Consider the following 19,925-nt stretch of genomic DNA (forward strand, 5'->3'; position numbering starts at 1 on the left):
AAAGTGTGTGTGTGTGGGGGGGGGGACGGGAGCGCCATCAAAATACATCCATTTTGCCACTGGATTTTGACAACACATTCTTAAAGTGCTAGAGACTCGTTTGTGTTTGTTATAGCTATCCAGCCATGATTTACAATAGGCTCATGCTTTCTAAATTTCATGTACCCTACTGGCCAAAAAAATTGAACAAGGGAAGATACTTGCCACGCCTTCTATCTTTGCTTTGCTCTGATCCAAATCCAAGTAGGCTTTCTCAATCAGCCTCTGGACATCTTGCACCTGACTCTGGTACTGATTGCGCAGAGAGTTCATCCTACTAGCTATTTCATTTATCTCATCCAGATGACTCCGGTAAGTGAACTCTTGGGACTTCGCCTTAGAAAATTGGTTTCCCAAAGCCCTGCCAGTAGCTAATGTGTCATAAGAAAAGGACAAGAAACAGAGGAGAACAAGAATCAACATAAATCATATTGAAATAGAAATGATGTATATGGCTGGAGTAAAGCCAACTAAGCAAGCAGATACAGTAAATTTAATATGATTTCTGGAAAATCCCACTTAGAAAGACCATTTTTGTCAGAATATTTCATGGTGACAGATAGGAGAAGAGATAGCTGCCTACTCTTCATCATTATCAGAGATAAAGTGGACAGGCCAGTTTAAAAACTGTTTAACATATTTTACCCCCTAACTTCAGATTACCCTGTGTGTACAGACTGTAGTTCCCATGTTGTTTGTTTAAATTAGCCAGATAAGGATTGTTATTGGAATCATAGCAGATAAGAAGAATGGTATAACGCTTTCCTTTTTATCCATGTTCCAGCCAAACATATCTTGTCATCTGAGATTTGCACTAATTAGCACTTTGTATTAATTCAATTGTATTAAAATAATAGCCATGGCTAAATATTGCATATTACATACAAGATATGCTTTGGCTTTCATTTAAATAGTTCCTTGATGATACATGGTTGGAAACACCCAGCCACAGTAATAGTAACACTTTTATCAATTTTTGATAATGTTTTCAATTTCAATAATTCATTTTTTGGAACGTTCCTTCTGTATGTCATCGTTGCTTTGAAAATAAACCAATTTCAGAAGAAGCTGGAAAATTAGGACCCATACAGTGTGTTTTTTCCCTCAGTAAATGCTCACATTTCATCAGCTTTTTAAATAAACTGTTTTGTTTATTTGTGCCTTACTGTGGCCATGACTAAGCTAGGATTAACACTCTCAAAAACTACTGATTCCAATAAAATACTGTATGAAACATCTTTAAAGCATTCCCAATTTTAAAAAAAACTGGAATGAAACGGAATTAACTTTGGCTGGATTGTACTTTCTGCAATGAATTTGAGAACTACTGAATTTCCTTAAACTTTTTTTTAATGGTTCAGTACATATTTGAAGACTTATGAAACTCTATGTTGAGGAATGTAGAAAAGGAAAGACCCATTTCTTAGGGGACTAATAAAGATTCAGTATGGCCAGTTTTTTTTTTTTTGTTTGTTTTTCCTGTAGGATAAAACTCCATGTGGTTCTCTATTGAAGACGGGCAGTTTGTGCCTTGTGGAAGCTGGAGCCTGACAGAGAAAAAATCTTTCTCTAGTTAGTGGAGATCATTTATCTTTCTTTGCCTGAATATTAATTTGGTATATTTCAAAAGAAAAATTAAATGCATTGTTGTTATTTTTTATACAGTATATAATTTGGATGAATCAACTCTGACCTTTTTTCTGTAACATCTGTTCTCCCTTCAAACCACAAAAGGATTTGGGAAGACATGAGTTTACCTTGTAAAATGTCTGTGTCTCTCAAAATCCTCTGGAGCAGTTCCTCTGCTTCCCTCATTTTCCTTTCCAGCTCAATGTAATCTGCTGGCTGTCCACTTGTCTGGACTCGAGAAGCAAGTATCTCAAGTCCCTGCAGCTGCTGGAGGTATTGATCTATCTGGAAGCAAAGCATATCATCTCTGTTAGCAGGCTAAAGTGAATTTTAAAACATGACTAAAAATCATCCAGAAAATGACATTCAGAACTTGATTAGCGACTCCAGAGGCTTTAAGGAACTATAGGACTGAGGCTCAAAGGAATCAAAACTCGCATATGTGTAACTTTTATTTCAGTTGCTCATTATGGTGGCTTATTCAATGCACTGGTATTCAGTTCTTAAAATGCAATTACTGGGAAGTCTCTCATTTCTGCAATTAGGTTAATTAACTTAAAAACTGACTTATTGTGTGCCACTTATTTATTATTTATTAATCTGGTTAAAATCTGGATTGGAAAAACACTATTTTTAAAGATTTTAATTTTTTAAAAATCCAACAGCAGATGCCTTATTAGTTGAGCATTGCAAAAATTATACTACACACGGTCAAGTGCCTCTTCCAATATGATGCCAATTGGACATGGGTGCCTTTTAAAGAAAAAAGAATAGGATTTTTCACCCCCTCCTGAATGGAATACTGGTTTTGCTCATAGTGGCACTGGTTAACTTTGTTACAGATTCTAACTAACAGTAACCATTTCAGGTATCCTAAGTCCAAAGAATGAAGGGCAAGGGAGGGAAAAATATTTTCCACACCACCAACTGATATAAACATGGTACCAAAGTACCAAGAAGAGAAGCCTACCTGAGTCTTCAATTCATGGTAGCAGATTGGACAACGGGTGTGTTCACAGCTAGGCCCTTCAAATCCTGGCTTACAAATGCAGCTGCCATCATTACGACACTGTAGGGGCTCAGAACCTACTGAATTGCAATTACAAGCTACCAAAGGTAGGAAAAAGCAGAATATTTAGAGATGGTTTGATCAGAACACATAAACTAGAAAAGCAATTTCTCTTTCTTTTAAGGCAGCTTACTTCAACCTAAACATTTTGTAATTGCAATCTTCAGATCACCATCCATCCATCAATCCATCCATCCATCCATCCATCCATCTATCCATCCACATAACCATCCATATCACTTTTGTGTTGCTCTAGGCAGCTTACAATAAAATAAATAAAATATACAATATAAAAAATAAAAATATAACATACACCAACTGGGAATTATCCAGTTTATCACACAGTCAAGAGATGGGCTGTATCCAATGGCCAGGGGCCTAGTCTGGAGCCAAAGCCTAGTTTTCAAGGCCTTACAAAAGACAACAGGATGGGGCCAATCTAATTCCTGAGATGTTGATGCTCTAGATCAGAGACCCCCCCAACCTTTTGGGCACTAGGGACCGGTTCTGTGGAGAGAGGTTTTTCCACGGACCGGAGGGGGCATGGTTTTGTGTGCTGCCTCCATCCCATGGATGAGGCTTTGCTTGTTTGTGCGGCCCGGTTGCTGGCACGCTGTGGCCCGGTACTGGTTCACGGACCAGGGGTGGGGACCCCTGCTCTAGAGGATGGGTGCTATGGCAGAAAACGTTTTCCTTCTGAGCCCTGCTGGCTGATAGTCCTTAGCTGACAATATCCAAGGCATGATCCCAATCATGGTAGAGACAATTGAGGAGAGATTTGCACTCAGTACAGTCAGCAGCTGGGAATTTTGGTAGCTTCAGACCCAATTCATCTAGAGGACAGCAGTTTATGAAAAGCTGTACTAACATGAGCACATTATCTTTGATAAAGTGTCAAATTATGAAAGTCAAAATAAAAAAAACCCAAGGATAAATGATAAATGGATAATTCACTTCAGTTTTGGCTTGCCATTTATCTGTAACAGATGGCAGCAGCAAGCCAGCCTTGGCTTATCTCAAAAAATTAAGCAGGGATGAACTAATTAGATCTTGGATGGAAGATCACCAAGGAATCCTAGGGAGATTAAAACATTTCAGAACGTTATGACAAGCATTACAAGTACAGGGAAGAAAATTTAAGAAAATGTTGTAGATTTGACCCTCCTTAAGGTTTTTTTTTTTTAGTGATAAAGGCAGGTAGGGGTAAGATGCATTGCAGAATCCAATCTGTACTGGTGGACTAATTAGATTTTTTTTCTTTAATTAGGAAAAAGGGACAACAGAAGGAGCGATCTCTATAATGCCTGTTGCTTATACCAGGGATAAGCAACCTTGGCTCTTTTATGACTCGTGGACTTCAACTCCCAGAATTCCTGGCTGGCTGGCTGGCTCAGGAATTCTGGAAGTTGAACTCCACGAGTCATAAAAGAGCCAAGGTTGCCTACCCCTGAGCTATACTATTCTAACTTGGTAAATCAATACAGCTGATAAAAATCTCAAATGAGAGTTATTTTTCCCTTATTATCAATGTCCAGAAGTCAACTGAATGGGCCTAAGTCACACATTAACCTATGCTCTCCAGCCTTGAGATACCTTCCCATGGTCATGCCAATCCAGAGAAGTAAAGCACATACACAATATGGAGCACTACATGATGGTATGTCAAACAGCAAGGTATGTTAGTGCATATTTACATCTCTCATTAATAGTTCCCATGTGCACCTATGCATACAACTAACTAACTAACTAACTAACTAACTAACAGAACTGCCTTTCCAACCCATGCACTTCTGACTATAGGGACAATAACCTAATTTATAGCTCTCCTGTGAAAGTTACACAAAATAACCTAATTTATAGCTCTCCTGTGAAAGTTACACAATTGGCTATAACCAATAATATCTGGCAAGCATCTTGTGTTGGAAACAATTTATAATTTAGCCTTTCATGATCCCTTAATTGCCCTTGTTCTGGTTTACTACCATTCTTTCAGTATAATTGAGATAAAGCTCTCTAGTTATACTGATTTTGAAATCAACCTTCTCTTTATGCAAGATGATGGTGTACCTTGGCATTTCTCTGCTGGGTTTGTGGATAAAGTTTGTCCAAAGAATCCATCCTTGCACTTGCATTCCCCTGTCAAGCGGTCACAAGTCCCTGAAGCATTTGGGTCGACAGTGTTACACCAACATGGCTGGCAGGGTCGTACTGGTCCACTCCCACCCAAGGGGTCTCCAAAATAACCATTGGTGCAAAACTCACAGCGAGAACCTAGAAAGAAAAAGAATGATGAAAAGCAAGCACAGCAAGTCCTGAGTCAAACACACAGGAACTCCCCCCCCCCAAACTCTACCTGGAACACAGAGCTAAATAAGCACCCACATTCTCTAATCTGTGGGATTGTGCGTGCACACAACTGTCTCACAAACTTGCAGTTCAGATTGCACACTGTGTTTGAATTATTCCTGAATTCTTTAATATTAACATGTGTTATCCAGGGGTATAATCCAGGCATAAAATACAAATAGGATCTGCAGTTGCCACACTTTGGGTTACAAGAATATGTACACGAGTGCTTAGAACAAATTACTGAGGTGATGGGAAGGGATCACAGGATATTAAAAAGAACCTGAAGTCTCATTTTTTAAAAACAATTTCAGAAAAAGAAGCTTTGTACTGTCAAAGTTAATGGAGAAAGCAGGGATGCTTAGAATTTTACTATCTTCTGTTTATCTGCTAAACCTTCTCCACTAGTTTTTATGATATACACTTGCAAGAGCAGTTCTTCTACTTGCCTTCAAATACCACAAAAAGTCCAAGAAACCCTTAACCTGATTAACCCAAAAGTGTTACATGAACAAAGCCTAAAACAATTCATCACAATAATAAAATATAAATACTATAGTGAAGTAAAATATTTAAATGCATGTATACACTTTTTTCTAAAATCACGCCTCATAGCAAAGCCCTCTTATTTTTCTTGATGATTCTTTTAACTTCATATTGTTGTCAGTGCATTATATGGTCAATCTTAAATTGTCTACAAGAACTTGACTACAAGAACTTGAACGGTGTGTTCAGCTGCCAGGATAGCGAACTACAGGTGTAGTATAGCATTAAACTAGTACCTTTCTTTGCCTGCTCAGATTGGAATTGGATTTATTGAGGTAGGAAGAAATTCGCAAGGTATTTGTATTCCATCTGATCAGGAATACTCATATTTCTCTTCAAGGCATACAGTTCCCTCTTTCAAATTTGTCCTATGTTTCTGGTATATCACTCCAGGCTACAGGCTGAGCTATAAAAGATGGAATGCTCTTCCATACAAAATAATTGCTTCCATAGATAAATAAATTTGCGGGTAACAAACTCTTTCTTAGATTTCTCCCATTATACTACTTTGATTGTCTAAGAAATAATTTAAATGGAGGCTGTATTTAATCCTAAATCTTAACTTCTACTCGGAAGTGATTCAGCCCAAGCAAAGACCAAACATTTCATTAATCTTGTCTAGTCATAAGTCTAGTCCAAATCCAAAACAGATTTGGAAACCATGGTGATTCCACAGTAACCTGTGCATAGAAGAGAGACGGAGCTTGCATCACAATGACACAATACTTCTGGCATTAATCTGATTCCCCTTAGATCCCTCCCCTATACAGATCACTGGCCACTACTGAATTTCTAAAAAGCAACACAGGGAGAATGCACTTTAAAGGAAGACAGTGGAAATAGAGGAAGGTTATATAATGGTTTCTTGACCCCTCCCCAACCCTGTCCATTGTTTAATTCCCAGTTGCTGCAAGGATTCTTTGGGAATCCTAACTATTGAAGAGAATGGCATATTCCTCTCTTTGTTTCTTTTGCCTTCTCTCTGCAGATGGGCAGAGACTGACATCCCCAAACCTGTCTCTGGATGCCTTGTTTCTCTGCCACATATATATCATTGCCCTCCCACCCCTTGGCGAAACTCCTCCCATTCCTTGGCGAGACTCCTCCCATCCTTTGGCTAGACTCCCTTGCAGAAAAAAAGCTTGGGGAAAAAAGAGGATTATTTGACAACAGAATATGAATCCTACCACCAGTTCCTGGAGGACACCTGTTACAAACAACTTCCTGTGTGTCCGGCAAGACTGAGCAACCGTAACCACTTTGGCATGGACATGGTTGGCAGTTCTTTGAGTCCCAAGGAAGGCTGTAAAACCCAGTTGGGCAAGCAGTACTTATATGGTCCAAGGTTTCATCTCCAGCATAACACTCTCCTGAGCAAAGATGGAAAGAGAAAAGATAGAAGTTAGGTGAAGCCTTGTATCACAATCCAGTGGCTTATTTTCTTTTTATGGAGAAAAGTTTGAAACAGATGAGACAAAAGGAAAAATGTTGAAGGAAGAAGCCATTAAATATAGAACAGATCTTGATATATCTAAGCTGGCATAGACAAACAAGTACTAAAGCAGCCTTTTCTGAAGAATATAAATAGACTTTTGAAGAGCAACTTTCATCTTGTGTGGCTAGAATACTCCCATTAATTTCACAAATGGTAGCTTATTGTAGGTGTCAGGCAGACCCACAATAAGTGGTACAGATCTATTCATTATTTGAATCACAGTTTTTCGTTCCTGAAAAATGTGGGATCTAAAACTCAGGAATGAGCTTGTTGCCTGTTGAAACTCAGACAGATGAAGGACTCTACGGAAAATAATTGCTTTTCAACAATTGATAAAGTATCAGGAAATTCTTAGAAGAGATGAAACAAAGGAACAGCTTTCTCAGTCCAAAATTACCCTTTTGACATCCAAGGAATTGCATATTAGGTAGCTTATTTTGTGTAGGAATTGCACTTTTATATAATTTAAAACAACATTATTACATAAGATATAATGGTACAGAACACTACTAAGTGATCATGTTGGGGGCAAGAATGACAGAAACAAGTCATGACAATGACAAGAATTTTAGCTGTCAGCTCTGCTCATATGGCAACAGGATTAAAAACTTTATAGCAGCTTTCTTATTATTATTGCTGCAATATTTTTGTTTTTTGGCAAGCCAAATGGGCAAAAACCCAGGGCAAAACCAAGCAAAAACCAAATACCACATGCATTCCAAAAACATCTTCCTTCAGGTCTTTTTGAATATTAATTTACTAAACATTTAAAGCAGAAATACTCAAAAGTTTTTAATAGAATTTCTTCACAACCAGGGACGCTGGTCACATTAATGAGTATGACTCTATCTCTATTTTATCTAAAATTGAGGACATATAACATGGAATATATGTCTTCATGCCTGATCCTCCTTCACAAAGTATTTCCTGGTCATTATATAGACTGATCCCACAGTGATTTTGACATTCACGCCCTTTTAAATAAAATTGAATGGACAAAAAAAAACAAAAAACCCACCATGACAGAACCTCACACTGTGGATTCGCTTACCTGTTTCTGAATCACAAGTTCCTCCTCCCTTACACTGACACAGTACACATTGCCTGAAGGCCCCAAAGTTTTGTGAATTCTCTCTCTTGTATCCTGAAGCACACTTCTCACAGAATTGCCCCTGATATCCACTTGGACATGCACATTGCTCCACCCAGGGGGCCAGAGAGCCAGTGCTTGGCCGTGCCGAAACCAAAATGACATTACTGAGGTATCCTGGGACTAAAAGAACAAAAAGTGATTCTAGGCAATATTCCAGAGAAGAAATTGTGACAAAATTAGGCAGTGGCATCTGGATTGTGTCTAACAGAAAATAGAATATGTCTTGGGATTTCAGCAATCTACTTCCAGATGTCTTCTACATGTCTTCTTTCAACATTTGTTCTCTCCTAGTTCTGCATTAATCTTTATTTAAAAAAAATAAAAAAAGTTGAAAGACAACTAGATACATATGAATGATGAAATTTTCCCAAATATCCTCTGACAGTTCTTGTCCAAACTAATGTTTCCAGATATGCTGGACTTCACTTCTCATAACTTCTTGGCAACATGGTCTTTGGCTCTTCAGTTAAATAAGAGAAGCATACCCCATCCCCAAGGAAAATTCTTTGCAACCTTCTCTGTGCTGCAGAAGTTCTGTGCTAAAAACACAAAGCAACTCTGAGAAACTTTCTGTGAATGTAAAAAAATGACTAAAACCATGACTTTAGTTGGCTGAAATCATCTTTTTTTAAAAATGGTTTATTGCTTTGGGTTCTTTAAAATGATTTTATTGCTTTGTGTTCTATCGGATAATAAAATAGGATAGAAGTATTCAAATAAGGAATCAGCAAAAAAAAATAATATATGAAGACTCCTTTTTATTCCCAGTTGCTAATCCCAACTCACCAGCTCCATGAGTGGCTCTGATCCGAATTGATGACAAATTCCCAATTAACTGATGATACTCGAGGTTACTAAGCCTAGGGCTCCAGTTACTACTTGGGTGTTCATCTAGCCTGCAGGCCAGAGATAAAGAAAGAAAATTATAAGGGGAAAAAAATCTACCTAATCATCATTCCATATAAAATATATCTCCACAAATACAGTAAGAAATAAAAGAAACAGAATACTGTTGTACCAAGAAAATTACCACAAAGGATGAGAAAACAACACTCTGAGGTCAAGGAAGAACTGGAAATATGGCACAGATTTTCAGTGAATCTCAGAGAGTCAAACACAGTTACAAAAGTCAACTATCTAGTAAATCAATATAATATATTTTTCAATAATTTTAGAGAGCTACCTATCCTTCTTTACTATCAAGGAGTCAAAGTTGCATCCAAAGCAACAATAAAAATGATCCCTCTACAAAAATATATATAAGGCTGGAATAAGCTTCCTTCAGATCCATTATTTCCAGCTGGCATGTCTGATGGCACACAATGTAAGGGTTCTACTCCAAGTACAAGAACTGAACATGAAGATGCCGGGGGTGAGAAAGATTGAAGAACCATAATAGATAGTCAGCTGTGCTGTGCTTTGGCTCAGTATCACTTTGGTGGAGTCAGTGCATAGACTATATCAGCACAAGTTCCTCTATCTACAAGGGAGGATCAGTGGCTCAGCTTTTCTTTGTTCCAGAATTCCTAACACACTTCCATAAAGTTGGCAGGTTTACAGGACATAGTTGGAAAACTACATATCTAAACAATCAATTTGTTGTAAAATAAAACCTTACAGAGCTCGTTCACATAGGAAGATGTACCACCTGATTTCTTCAACACAGCTTTTGATTATCTGACATTTTCTCACTGATGGGTAAATTGCCTATATTGAAAACCACCAAGGTGATACTGAATGATAGGGAAGTACTACCTGACATAATAAATCTGTGATAGTTTATTCAAATTTGCCTCATTTTGTGTTAAAGGGCTGACTCAGAGTAAGTGTACCATGTGAACCCAGAGTCAGTAATAGGGTGTCATTGAGGGAACTGTACTATTGTCTTTAATGTTTGAGAGAGGTCCTTAGATGTCCCAGGCAATTTACCTGTATGTGTATGTCTTGCTGATTCCACAAGGCAGCATCCTGCCATTAGATGGGAATTGGGTCATGACTCTTAAGCCAGCTCCTTCCAAGATGATGTCATGCTGTGAAGGGCGAAATCCAGGCCGGTTCACTCGATAATCAAAAGACAGCATCTGTCCATAACTCAGCTGCTGGTTCCCAAGGAATCTGGCTACAAAAAAAGTGCATAGTAAAAACAGCAATACAAATAAGAATTAAAAGTCTCCGCAGATGACATTTATAAAGAAAATACCATGGAAAAATTTTATCTAACAGTATCAACCTCCAGAAGAGGGTTCTCCAAACTTGGCAACTTTAAGACTTGTGGACTTCAGCTCACCAAATTCCTCAGCCAGCCATGCTGGATGGGAAATTCTAGGAGTTAAAGTCCACAAGTCTTAAAGTTGCCAAATTTGGAGAACACTGCTTTAGAGCAAAATAAAGACTTAAAAGAAACAATGAATGTGAAAGGGTGACATCCCTTCTAATTGCATGGTTATGGCCTAGTTAAAAATCTGTCTATTTGCTTGCATATTTACTTAATTGTATATTTTAAATCTGTTTCAGACAAAAACATGTCAAGTTTACCCAAAAATATCTTTGAATACAGCCAAATAGATGTTCTAAACTGGCTGGACATGTGTTCCTTTAGAGGTCACCCCGTATTGTGGTGCTGGCTCAATCAGGCCAATATGGAATGCAGGATAGCTCTGAGGATGACAACATATGAGTGAAAGATGTCAGAAACGGGGAGAGAGGGGTGGAGGCCAAATGGGACGATGCCTACGGGGATCATAGCCGTGTAAGTGAGGCTTGTGGAGAGGAACGGAAGGGAACACACAAGATCCGGAAAGTGGAGGAAGGGTACGGATGGCTCCGAGAGTGACAGTATATGAATGGAAGACATCGGAAATGGGGGAGGAGAGGTGGAGGTTAGTGGAGATTATAGCCGTATAAGGGGAGCTTGTGGAGAAGAGAAGAGGGGTGTACGTACTGTATCTAGACAGCCCAGGTGGAGAAAGGGGAAGGATAACTCCGAGAGTGATAGCATATGAGTAGAAGACATCGGAGAGAGGGGGAGAGGAGTGGAGGCGGAATGGAACGATGCCCATGGAGATCACAACGGTGCAAGTGGGGCTTGTAGAAAAGAGAAGAGGGGAGAAGGTACAGGACCCAGACAATCTAAGTGGAGAAAAGGAAAGGATAGCCCCGAGGATGACAGTATACGAGTAGAAAACATTGGAGGGGGGGAAGAGGGATGGATGTTGAATGGGACGACCCCCTACAATAATCACAGCTTTGAAAGTGGAACTTGTGGAGAAGAGAGGAGGAGAGAATATACAAGAATATACAAGACCTAGACAACTTGGGCGGAGCGAGGGAAGGGATAGCCTTGAGGGTGAGAATACACAAACAAAAAACATTGGAGATGGGGAGAGAGGGGTGAAGGTTGAACAGGGTGATCCCTATGGAGCCTATATCTGTGCAGATAGAGCTTGCAGAGAAGAGAAGAAGGGAGAACATATAGGACCTGGACAACTTGAATGGAGAAAGGGGAAGGATGACAGGAACACACAATGGAGCAACACAAGAGACATGACCAAACAAAAAGGGGGGGGAATACCCTGCCCGATTCTGAGGCCAACGAAGGGAGAATATGTGGTGCTACTCATACAAACAAGGGATGCAAGAAAAGGACAACTGCCAATGTAAGAGCTGCAACCGGAACACAGTTTATTCAATTAGGCCCGATGACGAGGTCTAGGACACGGGCGCAGACCTTGACCAATCTATAAAAGGACTTCCTCACTAACTAGCATTTTAAGCCCTGATGATGTCAGCAGCTGCCAACGAAAGCTTGGTGTTTTTATTAAACTTTTATATAGTTTAGAATTCCCTGGTGTTCATTTTTATTTATTTATTTTGAATATGGATACACCCAGGGATCATATTTTTACTGTTATTATTAATATATATAATATATTTTACTGTTATTATTAATAACAGTATATATTAATAATAACATTAAAATTATATATATATATATATATATATATATATATATATATATATATATATATATATAGGTCTTTGGTTGTTCGGGTTTTCTCCCGCGTAAAATTGGAAGTGTCTTGGCGACGTTTCGACGAAGTCCCATTCGTCATCTTCAGGCTGGTGTTTTCAGCTTCGTGCTTTGAGCAGCAATTGCTGCTCGAAGCACGAAGCTGAAAACACCAGCCTGAAGATGACGAATGGGACTTCGTTGACGTCGCCAAGACACTTCCAATTTTACGCGGGAGAAAACCCGAACAACCAAAGACCTACATATATATATATATTATATATATATATATATATATATATATATATATATATATATCTCCTAGCCTATATAGTTTTTTATTAAGGGGAAAGCTTGGCTCTCAGATTTTTTCCCCCCGCCCCTTGAAAACAGTTCTGCTTGGATCACATGATGGAAGAAGGAGGGGAGATTTATAATGGAACAGGCAGAGACATTCCAAGCTATGTGTGACTGTCTTTCAGAGGCTTTTTTCCTCCTGGAATTATCCAGCTGAATCCAGTTTATTTTCAAATTAGACTTTTGTGTCATCAGTTGTCTTGCCCAATCAAATTTGTTCTGCTCTATTCAGTTTTCAGAGAGTCACTTTGCTGACAGACAAGCCTGTTTCCTAATTTCTTTCCAACATTTGGTTGGGTTGGAAAGAATAAAGAATAAAAAGCAATTGAGCAGAGATAAGTCAGGCTTGCTTTTCTGTTCCAAATATTAAGCTACTGAGCTTCCTTCCTTCCTCTGTTGAGAAGATTATTGAGGTATGGCAGTGATTCTATGTTTTTGTTAGCCTTTCCAGTAGAGAGAAATTTAAAAAAGAATTATCTCCATCAACTCTTTTTGGGCATTTATGGAACGATGGTTGTGTAGAAGTGTGCTCTTAAACAATTAATTTGATTTGTTTAGACACTTCAAGTTTGATTAGAAGTGACTAAATTACTCCGGTTTGGATAGGGTTTTATTATTTCAGATCTGCTCTTCCTCAAGATGTTTGCTGGGAAAATGCCACAGTAATGGCTGAAAATAAATTTGCATTCAAAAAGTCTCAGAATCTATTCCAGCATCTCTAGGTAACATTGGGAAAGATTTCAATCTCAAATCTTGAAAATCTGCCATTGATCAGTGTCAACAATACTGAACTAGATAGATGAATGATCTAACTTAGTATTAAGCATCTCCCTGTTCTCTATAAAGCTAACAAATTTACCAAGAAAAGTAAATATATGTCCACACCAACAAGTTTAAGACAATCTCTTTGTTCAACAGGATAATTATTCATTGCAGGCTTGCAGCATATTTTGGATCCATAACTAAGTAGTATTCAAGTCTTTTGGTAAGTTATATATTGATATACAAGCTAGATCATTTTACATCCTATATAGCTCCTTGCTGAAAGAGCAGACTTCTTTTCAAACTAGAAATGCCTAACTGGTCAAACTGAATTAAACTTAAATAATTCTTCCTAAATATGAAATTTCACTTTTTTCATGTAGCCACACTGATTATGAGGAATGTTGGCTAAAGGATGACAGAATACCATGTTGAAGCATCCTTCGGAAAACTATCATATGCTCTATGTTACTTACAGTACACTGTTAAAATAATAGATCGCCCCATTGCCAGAAAAACACATGTGACTATAAATGGGATCCAAGCTGGAATATATGATTATATAGGAAAAAAGTAAAGGTATATTTTCCTGAATGGTCCTTTAGAAGTGTTCCTCTCCACAATGGGATATAGAAATATGCACCTGGAGCTACAAAATAGCTGGAACCCAGCCTTCTAGAAGTCACAGAGATTTCCTTGTGCTGTGGAGACCATTGGAGCTGTAATGGGGATCCATTTTCTTGAGCTTGCCAACCTTCATCACCTGAAGTACAGGAAAAGCACAGCTTATTGAACTGAGTTGGAAATCCACAGTTACTGCTTCAGGAAATGTGACAGGAGAGAAACAACTTTACCCATAGTGTGTAATTGAAACAGAGGTTAATGCTAAGGTGACCAACCGTCCTCCTTTTTGGGAGGACAGTCCTCCCTTTTTGAGTTCTGTCCTCCCTCAAAAAGTGTCCTTCTAAATGTCCTCCTTTTCCATATACCGTCCTCCTTTTGGGAGGACAGTCCTCCTTTTGTGAGTTCTGTCCTCCCTCCAAAATGTCCTCCTAAATGTCCTCTTTTTCTATATTTGAAGACTTATCTGCAGGGCTTTCTTTTCCTCACAGAACGCTCAGAAGGCGTTCCGGAACCACTTTTTGATTTTTTTTTTCAACTTTTGCCTGAGCTGTGCTACTCCCCCATTGGCTTTCAAAAACCAATAGGAATTGCTGCTGAGTGCGCCAAAACACCCAGGCGGCAAACTTTGCACGTGCAAGTTGCAGGAACTTTGCACCCCTCACTGCTACCCAACTACACCATCTCCTACTTAGTTCTACATATAGCTGGAGGAGAATGGAGCGGTAAGTTTCTCTTGATCTTCCCTGTTCGGTTCTACACAGGGATGCACAGGGTAGGCAGTGGTGCTGGGGGGCGGCTGGGGAGTGGCTGCAGGGCCGGAGCCAGCACGGCTGGTGCTTTGCGAGCTGCGGGGCCAGCTCTACGGGGATGCGCAGGGTGGGCAGTGGTACTGGGGGGCGGCTGGGGGGGGCAGCTGCAGGGCCAGAGCCAGGGCAGCTGGTGCTTTGCCTTTGCGAGCCGCAGGGCCGGTTCTACAGGGATGTGCAGAGTGGGCAGTGGTGCTGGGGGACTGCTGGAGTGGGCGGCTGCAGGGCCGGAGCCGGTGCGGCTGGTGCTTTGCCTTTGCAAGCCATGGGGCCGGCTCTACGGGGATGCGCAGGGCGGGCGGTGGTGCTGGGGGGCAGCTGGGGGAGCAGCTGCAGGGCCAGAGCCAGCACGGCTGGTGCTTTGCCTTTGCAAGCCGCGGGGCCAGCTCTATGGAGATGCGCAGGGTGAGCGGTGGTGCTGGGGGATGGCTTGGGGGGTGGCTGCAGGGCCGGAACCAGCATGGCTGGTGCTTTGCCTTTGCAAGCTGCGTGGCCGGCTCTATGGGGATGTGCAGGGTGGGCGGTGGTGCTGGGGGGCGGCTGGGGGGGTGGCTGCAGGGCCACAGCCGGCGCGGCTGGTGCTTTGCCTTTGCGAGCCGTGGGGCTGGCTCTACGGGGATGCGCAGGGTGGGTGGTGGTGCTGGGGGGCAGCTGCAGGGTGGGTGGTGGTGCTGGGGGCCAGAGCTGGCTCGGCTGGTGCTTTGCGAGCCGTGGGGCCGGCTCTCCATGGCAGGGCAGCGGTTCTGGCGGGGCAGCTATGGGCGGGGGCGTGGTGGGCAGTTGACCTTCCATGGGCTGCGCCAGTTACTGGTCTATGCAGTGCTGACCTGCGCTGCCATCACCTCACCCTGTGCACCTACATGACTGTCCTGGAGCACCTGGCTCACAACACCTGCCTCCGCCGCCCACCCGCGCGCAATCCAGCCATGTAGATTTTTGGACAAGTGAGAAATCGAGATTGAATGTTGATACTCTAGCTGCAGCACTTGCCGTAAAATTCAATATGAAGGATATTTCTTGTTCAGATATTTCCAATATATTGTTAGAAGATGATACATTGACAAAAAATATTCATTCAATGGAAAAAATACTCATTTAAATAATTAATAGACATGTAAGCATAATTACAATATAAAATGTTATTGTTACAAATGATTTTTATTATGCAGTTATCGTATTATAGTGTATTCTGTATTATTGTTGCAATAAATACAATGTTTCTTTTATTTACGATATTTTTTTCTTCAATTTATTCGTGTCCTCCTTTTTGTTGTAAAAAAGTTGGTCACCTTATTAATGCATTTGCACTATACTTACTTCCTGAATACAATGTTTTCCTGAAGGAGGCAAAGGAGGAACGCTCCTTGCCAGTACTGTCTCTAGCCCTGTGATACTTCTGTACTAAGAATATGATTTTGCCGAGAATGGATCCTTGCTGAAAAAGTTACTTCCTACAGTAAGGAAATTCCTGGGCATCTCTTTATAGACTCTTGCTTGTAGATATGCTACTTCATAACACAGGAGTATTTTAGAGATATGAAGCTAGTATGCCCAAAGCAAGCTATCACTTTCTGTCTTGTCCCTTGAAGAGAGTTTAATAAATAGGGGAAAATACTGCAATGTGCAACATTAAAGTGACCGGAACATTTCCAGTTACATGTTGGGCCTGTTTACTCTTGTTCTCAGTATCTACTGGTCGTTTGGGAACCCAAGTCTGCATTTCCCTGGATTTTTGACCAAAATCCAGCCATAGCTGCTTCACTGATATCTGTAAGAAGCCCTTATATTTTGTTTTAAAGAAATCCAAGTGACACCGTTTAACCTTCTGGTCTGGCATGTCTGAAAATGCACTCTTGAAAGTTCACTTAAAATTCAAAGAGCTCTTCAGTAAAATGCAAATAAGTAACAAGAGGGAATGATATGCTAAGTATGCTGGAAGAAATGAAAATATAGAAAGATAATTTCTTGACTCGCAGGGGTTGGGATTAGAGACAGTATGTCTCAGCAAGGGCCTAGTCCAGGGGTAGGCAATCTTGGTTTTTTAAGACTCGTGGACTTCAACTCACAGAATTCCTGAGCCAGCAAGGCTGGCTCAGGAATTCTGGGAGTTGAAATCCACGTGTCATAAAAGAGCCAAGGTTGCCTACCCCTGGCCTAGTCAGATCTCTGTGTCATATTCATCCTCCCAAGGTCAATTGTTGTCAGCCAGTCTCTATGCTAGTAATATCTGATCTGGTCATATACTGAATTGTGGTCTGTATGTAGTGCAGTTTTTTACCTTGTTGAAATGTAGTTGTAATTTTATACACACTATAATTTTTCCCACTGGAGCATGTAGTTGAATGTCCATAACAAAAACATGGAGAACAGCCCTCTGGATTCCTTGCATTTAAGTTATAATAGCCCTGCTTGCATCTGTGAGAGAAAAAAAATCAAGACACCAAAGGTTCTCTTAAGCATTTTTGACACATTTCCATTTTAAATTTCTCTGCTTAACTGTTGTGATATGAAAATATCCAGATCAGTATCTAGTTTTAAGAAACATCTAACCATAAAACAAAAAAAACCTTCTGGATTTTGAGATTAGCCATCATTAGATATTCTAGTCTATCACTGCAAAGAAGCAGTGTGTTTTTAGTCAATAATCATTCATGATAGAATGGCTATCATTTACCCCAATGCAAGTGAGAAAGGTTTTAAAGTGCCTCTTTTTTTTTACATGCCATTTCTTTATTTGCAGTAAAATTCAGGTACAGAGCCATCTGGATAGCAAATTAATTCCAACCTATACAATTTGTGTATTAATAACATAACTTTTGATATTAGATCAAGATCAACTACACGAGTGTACTCATACATCCAGGGAGCAGAGTCCCACATTGCAAATATCAACCCTTTTTCATAATCCATCAGAAATTGAAATAGCCAATTATATCTAAGGATATAGTCAGATACTTTGCCCCCTGTTCAGTATCTGCATTTTGTATATTTTCAGACCATAATGTGTTGAGTCCGTCGCGAAATGGTAAGACACGAGAAGCAGTTGTAGTTCTCAGGAAACCTTTATTCTTCAGTTCAGCTTACATTGGAATATGGCGGCAAAAGCCCACAACTCGCAGCCTCCTTTTATAGGACTTTCCCGGGTCAATGTGTTACTTTTCGCACGCCAGCACTTGCGCATGCGCACAAGCACTGGCGACAGCCTGTCTGGTCCCGGGCAGCTTGCACCTGCCCAGGACCGCCTGCAACGCCCCGAGCCCTCTTGCAAGACTCAGGACATAACACCCCTTTCCCCCGGGCTAAAACTACGACCAATGCCAAATAATACACAACCCACTCTTAGTACAATGCTCTGCTCCCCTCCATGTTCGGAGTTCCCCCGTTTCCATTGCCTCAGTGTTTCTACCCTTCTACTGGCTCTGTTTAGCCAATAGTGTTATGTAATCCTCTAAGTACTTAGGAGATTTCCTTGCTCTCTGTGACCTCCTAAGCTCTGGGTGTCTGACAGGTACCCCCTGACTGAGGGGTGATGTGTGTCTGTTCCCCTTGTTATGCCTTGGTGACTCCCAAGGACTGTGCTCCAATGCCTGGCCTGCTTGCTTGCCCACCGGGCTCGTCAGGCCAGGGCTTCTTCCAGTGTATGACCTGGTTGTCCCACATAGCTGTAGGCTCTCTGGCCTTTCTAAGTGACTGTCACTGTTGGGTGTTTCTGTAGAACCTCCTAGGTCCGTCCAAGACCTGTCAGGAGGCTGTCTATCCCCTGAATCCCGTTCTGTGTCCGGGCTTGTGTGGGTTTCAGTACTGTCCCAAAACTCAGTTGTCCCCTGAGTGTAGTCAGAGGTGTTGTAGTCGGGATTTGGTTCCTCGACCACCTCCCTGTGTGTTTGCCCCCTTCTAAGGACAGGGTTGAAGTCAGGCCAACTAGGAGGAGTGTGTGCCAGCTCTCTTGCAGGGAATGGATTGTTGGGATGCTCCCGGGTATTCTCTCTGACTGGAGTACTGGGTGATGCGGGTGAGAAGTGATCATACCCCCGGGGTGACTCCCTGGCTGGAGTAGGCATTGATGCCTGGGTTCTAGTTGGGCTCCCTGACTTCCTGTTGGGAGCAATTGCGGAATCTCGGGATAGGCTGATTGTGGCTTCCCCATTGATAATGGGCATCATTCCATGCCCCTCCCTTTGCCCAAAGGGCTCCCCCTCCCCCCTGGAAAAGACCCAGGAGTCTCAGCGGGAAGGTCCCGTCTAGGGCGAAGTTGGTCAATGTGCCGACGCAGGACACGACCGTTGTCCAGGGATACCTCGTAGGATAGAGGACCTGTGACCCTGGATATAGATGCAGGGACCCATGTATGACCGGGCCCGTAATTACGAGTCCAAACCGGGGCACTCACAAGAAGTTGCCTAGGTGCCCTGGGGTGTGAGATAGAAGGAGGCAGTCTGTCCAGATGCAACCGGTCAAGCTTGGTAGTCAGTTTGCGCCCCCAACGAAGTTCAGCTGGGCTTCTCCTTGTAGAAGTGGACGGTGTGGTGCGATAAGAAAGGAGGAAGTCAGCCAACCTGTGATGCCAGTCTCCGTAGGTGAGTTTCTTCAAGGCGTCCTTGGTGATGCGCACCATGCGTTCAGCCATACCGTTGGTGGATGGGTGGAAGGGTGCAGAGGTGGCATGACGAATCATGTTAGCCTGCAAGAAAGCTTGGAATTCGGAGGAGGTGAATTGAGGGCCGTTATCAGACACAATGACGTCTGGGAGCCCGTGTGCAGCAAAAATCCCCCTCAGTACCTGAATAGTCTTTGCAGTGGTGGTGGAAGAGACAGGTACAACCTCAAGCCATTTTGAATGGCTGTCAACCAGGACCAAGAAGAATTGACCCTGAAAGGGCCCAGCATAGTCAATGTGCACCCTAGACCATGGAGACTGTGTTTCCTCCCATCTATGCACAGGAGCTTGGGGCATTTCAGGGCGTGAGCGTTGACAAAGGTGGCAAGCATGCACCTTAGCTTCTATGTCTTTGTCTACACCTGGCCAACACAAGTGGCTGAGTGCAAGAGCCTTCATGCGTACAATGCCAGGATGACCCTCGTGGAGGGAA

The 19,925-nt window shown here is 41.5% G+C and overlaps 1 protein-coding gene across 1 annotated transcript in view; it reads right to left on the reverse strand.

Annotated features, from left to right (window-relative positions):
- LAMC2 (laminin subunit gamma 2) overlaps positions 1–19,925 on the reverse strand; it is a 72,082-nt gene that overhangs the window by 11,493 nt on the left and 40,664 nt on the right. Inside the window, exons 5-14 of the mRNA XM_039358562.1 lie at positions 17,114–17,250; positions 14,049–14,168; positions 10,207–10,396; positions 9,064–9,173; positions 8,176–8,397; positions 6,817–6,999; positions 4,805–5,008; positions 2,639–2,775; positions 1,797–1,953; positions 205–410 (exon numbers count right to left, since the gene is read on the reverse strand). Coding sequence (XP_039214496.1) covers positions 205–410; positions 1,797–1,953; positions 2,639–2,775; positions 4,805–5,008; positions 6,817–6,999; positions 8,176–8,397; positions 9,064–9,173; positions 10,207–10,396; positions 14,049–14,168; positions 17,114–17,250 — 1,666 coding nt within the window. The remainder of the gene's footprint in view (positions 1–204; positions 411–1,796; positions 1,954–2,638; positions 2,776–4,804; positions 5,009–6,816; positions 7,000–8,175; positions 8,398–9,063; positions 9,174–10,206; positions 10,397–14,048; positions 14,169–17,113; positions 17,251–19,925) is intronic.

Source organism: Crotalus tigris, unplaced genomic scaffold (genome assembly GCF_016545835.1).
Source record: "Crotalus tigris isolate CLP2741 ecotype Arizona unplaced genomic scaffold, ASM1654583v1 scf7180000019024.823168, whole genome shotgun sequence".
Lineage (NCBI taxonomy): Eukaryota > Metazoa > Chordata > Lepidosauria > Squamata > Viperidae > Crotalus > Crotalus tigris.